A 5,000-nucleotide genomic window follows, 5' to 3' on the forward strand; every position below is an offset into this window, starting at 1 on the left:
AGAAAGCTTGTTAACCACAATCAGTATTCTACACCGGACCTGATATCATATTCATATTTCATTCATCTCGTCAGTACTTGATTTAATCCACGGTATTCGGGAGTCATAATCAGACATCTTACGTGAGAATGCTGCAGTATCTAATTCTCCCTCTCTGACCCCACAGTGCCTATGTAATCTATCTCATTCCTGGCAATACAATCCAAAACAAGCTTATCACCACCTGTAAAGGAAGCTGCACGCTTAATCTATGAGGGTCACACGAAGCTGGAGACTCATAAATCAACTGTAAAATGGGAATGTTCTCAGAAAACAGCGACGTGTAAAGGTGCTCTTATTACTGACGTGAAAGTTTGTATTTTCTCTGTCTATTTTATGCCATCACTGCAGATATCATAATAGTATCTTCTCGACAGACAGTTGCAGGCAAACTAATATGGATCCGTTCCACAGGAGCCGAAAACGATTGAAATGCTATGGCGATCAGAGAGCGGATAGGGGACCTATCCGCTCTCTGATCGCCATAGCATTTCATTTTCAGAAAACGGTTGACCCTTCAGTAGGAACGACAACGAATCGAGGTATTCGTGACTTTTGGTATTTGCCAGCGACGACGAGATAGAACTCCTGAGTGCTGCCAGTGGCTTTTGGAAGGGACTCGCTCCACTGCTCCAGACAGTTTGCTCACTAATTATGCGTATCTGAAAAAGGACGTGGTTCCTCTTCCAGACAAAATCATTGAAGATTACGAGATAGCCATCTACAATGCAATCAAGAATGCACTCAGCCCAAATGTTCACAAACAGGTCGGTGATGTGCATTGCATTTTGCCTTCTAAGCTTATTTCAAAAGCAGCATTGCCTCATGCCCCACAGACGTATGTATGTACGTCCAGAGACGTATGTATGTACGTCTCTGGGGCATAAGAAAATCCATGTATGCACGCATGTATGTTTCTGGGACATAACAGACCGTTCTGATGAATAGCCGGATGCAGGTAACACCGCCTACCTGGATGGGTGGGACCACCAACGCCTGCGAGCAATGGAACAACAGGTTCTACTACCTGCCATCAATCGCTTTGGATGGTCACCGACTGCCTGCAGAGGTACAACGCGACCATGGGAGCCGACGTGTACAGGCATGCCATAGGCCATGTCGGTGGATAAGAGCAACTTTAAGAAATTAGAGTAAATTAAGAAGACACTGCAAGGACCTGCTTTCTGACAGGAGGTCCTTGGACCAGTTTCTATATGCTCGTTGCGTTCTACTCATGAACTGATGATAAATAATACATAAGAAAATAAAGATTATTAATACTTTTCTTGTTCCCCTTTCACTGTATTGAGAAGTAAACAAAGACAGATAAAATCAGTATAATACACGAGGCTAGAAATAAGTCATGATAGTGTTTTTGTTGACAAATACAGCCATATCCCCATCTATCCCCTCTAATGGCCAGTCCAATAATTACCCGAATGAACAGTAATGAAAAAAACAACATTCCCCTACGCCCTCAGGCTTTTTTAAAAATCTTTCTTTCAGGGAAAATTACACATTAATGGCGAGAAGAGTTTTTAGAGACTGCCATGTAGATCTTTAAAAAAATATATATAAAAAAATCACCGATTAATGCATAAAAAGCGGCGGGCAAAACAGTGGACACCCTTAAAGCAAAATCTGTAGTTACGACCCCAATCTCGACACAAGCCCATCTTAATAGCTACATTTAACAGAAAGACTCCTTTCTTACCTGCAGTGTTCATTGTTGCTGCACGGTTCACCATTAGGATAGGCGAACTTTCCACAATTTTTCCTACAGAAACCACCGCCGTATGTGCACTGGTTACTCGTGTCACGACTGCAGTCTGAGGGAAGAAAGATTTCTGTGGTGTTGTTCTTGCTTAGGGATCCTAAAACCTATAGTCATATACAAACGTACATACAGTTTAAATGTGCATTTATATTGCATATGTGTGTGTGTGTGTGTGTGTGTGTGTGTGTGTGTGTGTGTGTGTGTGTGTGTGTGTGTGTGTGTGTGAGTGTGTGTGTGTGTGTGTGTGTGCGCGCGCACACACACATATGTATATATACATACATGTATATACATATATATATATATATATATATATATATATATATATATATATATATATATATATATATATATAATATATATACATATATATATATATATATATAATATATATATATATATATATATATATATATATATATATATATATATATATATATATATATATATATATATGGGTGGGTCTCTCCGTGGAAAGGAACTGGGGACCCTACCACGTACTCACTCCAAGAGCATCACAACATGAAAACTGCAATTGAGTATCATGCCGTGACCACGGCGGCTCAGACATGAACCTACCGTTAAAAGAAGAAGATATGGGTGGGTGCTTCATGCTCAGGATGATGTGAAGCGATGGCAAGGTAGCCTAGATAGTGTCAAGTGCGTTGCATGACTTCTCGCTTGCAGCTGCCACCGCTGGCTAGCCTAGTGCGAAAAGGGAGCAGCTGTCCATAAGTCTCCCATACCGGCTCATTAACTCTCTACCATTAAGATTTCTGCAGTGCCTTCTCGTGGCCACCCATGGAAACTAGGTACCTTGCCATCCTAGGATGAACTGTGGAGGCTCTTGGAGCAGCAGGATGCCCTAGAGGTACGGAGTCATGGCCCACCAACGTGTGGACACATACCCTGGCTTTGTACTAACTCTTGCCCCTTTGCCCCCCTGGGGTTAATGGGTGGTCCCTCTAGGTTGGTGACCGCTGGGACTCGGTCTGGGAACTAGGGTTATCAGTCCCATCTGCATCCCAGCAGCCGCCAGCCTGGTGTGAGGCTTGTGGGGTAAAGCTCACAGGACCCCCACAGGTGGATTATGGGACCTGCAGCAAGATAGCCCTCGCTATATGGGGAAACGTCGATGGGGGTGGCAGAGGTGTCATCAACCCATAGTGATTGCCTGTGGTTAAACCTCAGGCAGGCTATTAGGGTAGGGGCTAGGAACGTCTACTCTTTGCGATAGGACGATCGGTTGCCAATACTGTCGAGGGAGCTCAAGCAGCTGAGAGTTGAGTTGGCTGTTCTCTTGTAGGTGAGACTGTTTAATTATTTAACATTATCTGCCACGTCAACAGCTAATGTCTTTAGCGGCGAACACCTTGTTAGATTGAAATGTAAAAAATATTTAAAACGTTAAAATCTAAAGTGTCTAAATAACAATAAATATTATATTTATCAACTTTATGGTCTAAATGTATAAAATTATTGCATAAACATTATGCATAATTAAATTTATTGAAAATATTAGTCTCCCTAAGGAAACTAATAAGACCTTCTATGTCACAATCCCTCCTCAATACACTTTTCAGTGTATATGGGGGAGACAAGTACATATGTCTTTGGTCTGAGAATGTTGTACATCTTTCCACTACATGTGCGACCGTTAATGGCTTTTGGCATCCCTCACACAGTGCTTCACTTTTAGCCATCATCAGTCCATGAGTCAGTCTTGTGTGGGCAATTCTCGGAGGTGAGAAGACCTGACGGCGGGACGATGAGTGTGGGTGGCTACACCTACTACTTGTTGGGCCACAGTGTTGGTCTCCATCTCCAGGGAATAGCCAAAGCCATCTCCAGCACTCTTCAGCCCTTGGTAGTGGAGGTCACTCTGGTCAATGAACATATAATGGTATTGAGACTGAAGCTTACATGTCTGTTATTTCTGCGTACACTCCTACTGATGCTTATAAACTTGAAGTGAAAGAGATGTTTAACTCCAAACATGCATCTGTGACAGATAGCTAGATAGCTGTCTGTTGGTCCTCATGGCTCGGGAGCTGGTGCTGTCAATGGTAATAGCCTCCTTTTCCGAGACTTTGCTAGGTCCCAGAAACAGAGTTCTAGCTCTTGGTATCAGTGCTGTGACCCACAAGGAGATTGACCACATCCTCATTAGCATTCTTTGGAGGATCCTTCAGAACTTCAGGGTATATCAGAGTGCCAAGTTCTGTGGAACTGATCATAGATTAGTTGTGGCTACTTTCTAAGTCTACTTCAAAACTCCATTCCAGTGATGACCCTAGGGTGTTTCATGTGGACAGGTTGACGGAGGGGGAGTGTGCCCGGGAGGCTATCTCTGTGGGGAAGCTTCCAGATCGAAACCATATCCTAGTAAATGACCTTCGACCTGCCTACCATGCCCTGAGAAAGCTGAACTCCAAGCTCTTCTCATAGACAACTGCAGTCCACTCAGCAAGTGGTCAAATCATCTCAGATCCTGTTGGGGTGCAGGAGTGTTGGGCTGAGTATTTTGAGGTGTTGTACCAGGTTGATCCAGGTTGTTCCACCAACAATCAACTTGGATGTGGGTAGTGTCGAGATTCCTTTGCCAGACCAACCGATCAGCGAAGGCACCCCTTCCTGACTGACGCCATGAGGGCGATCTCCAGATCTCCAAGCTGAAGAGTGATAAAGCAGCCGGCATCTCCATCATCCCAGCTGAACTGTTAAATCACTTTGGCATTACACTGCTTAGTATACTCAGGCAAGTTTCTCGCTCACATCCTCTTGATATGTATCAGACCTCTTGCTGAGGTACCAGAGGCCAGAGCAATCTGGATTCACTCCACAATAGACTGTATCCTGGCGCTTTGAGTCATTGTAGAGCACCGACGTAAGTTCCAGTGTGGACTGCTTACACTAACCTCAAGAAGGCATTTGCTACAGTGCATCGTGAATCACTTTAGGAGATCCTGAGGCTAAGAAGGATTCCAACAAGGATCACTGGATTAATAGCAAGACTGGATACTGGCACTGAAAATGCTATAAAGTGAGGCAAGACTGTGTTCTTGCACCAAAACTTTTCAACATTTGCATGGACTGGATAATGGGTAGAGGTACTGTCCAAAGTCACAGTGGAGCAACTCTGGGCAATATTAAGGTTACCGACCATGAATTTGCTGGCAGTGTT

At 43.7% G+C, this 5,000-nt stretch overlaps 1 protein-coding gene across 2 annotated transcripts in view; it reads right to left on the reverse strand.

Annotated features, from left to right (window-relative positions):
* Positions 1–5,000, reverse strand: part of LOC119578700 (integrin beta-like protein 1) — a 15,361-nt gene that overhangs the window by 2,601 nt on the left and 7,760 nt on the right. For both annotated transcript variants that reach the window (XM_037926280.1, XM_037926279.1), the window contains exon 5: positions 1,754–1,868. In XM_037926280.1, the coding sequence (XP_037782208.1) occupies positions 1,754–1,868 (115 nt within the window). The remainder of the gene's footprint in view (positions 1–1,753; positions 1,869–5,000) is intronic.

Source organism: Penaeus monodon, chromosome 11, assembly GCF_015228065.2.
Source record: "Penaeus monodon isolate SGIC_2016 chromosome 11, NSTDA_Pmon_1, whole genome shotgun sequence".
Lineage (NCBI taxonomy): Eukaryota > Metazoa > Arthropoda > Malacostraca > Decapoda > Penaeidae > Penaeus > Penaeus monodon.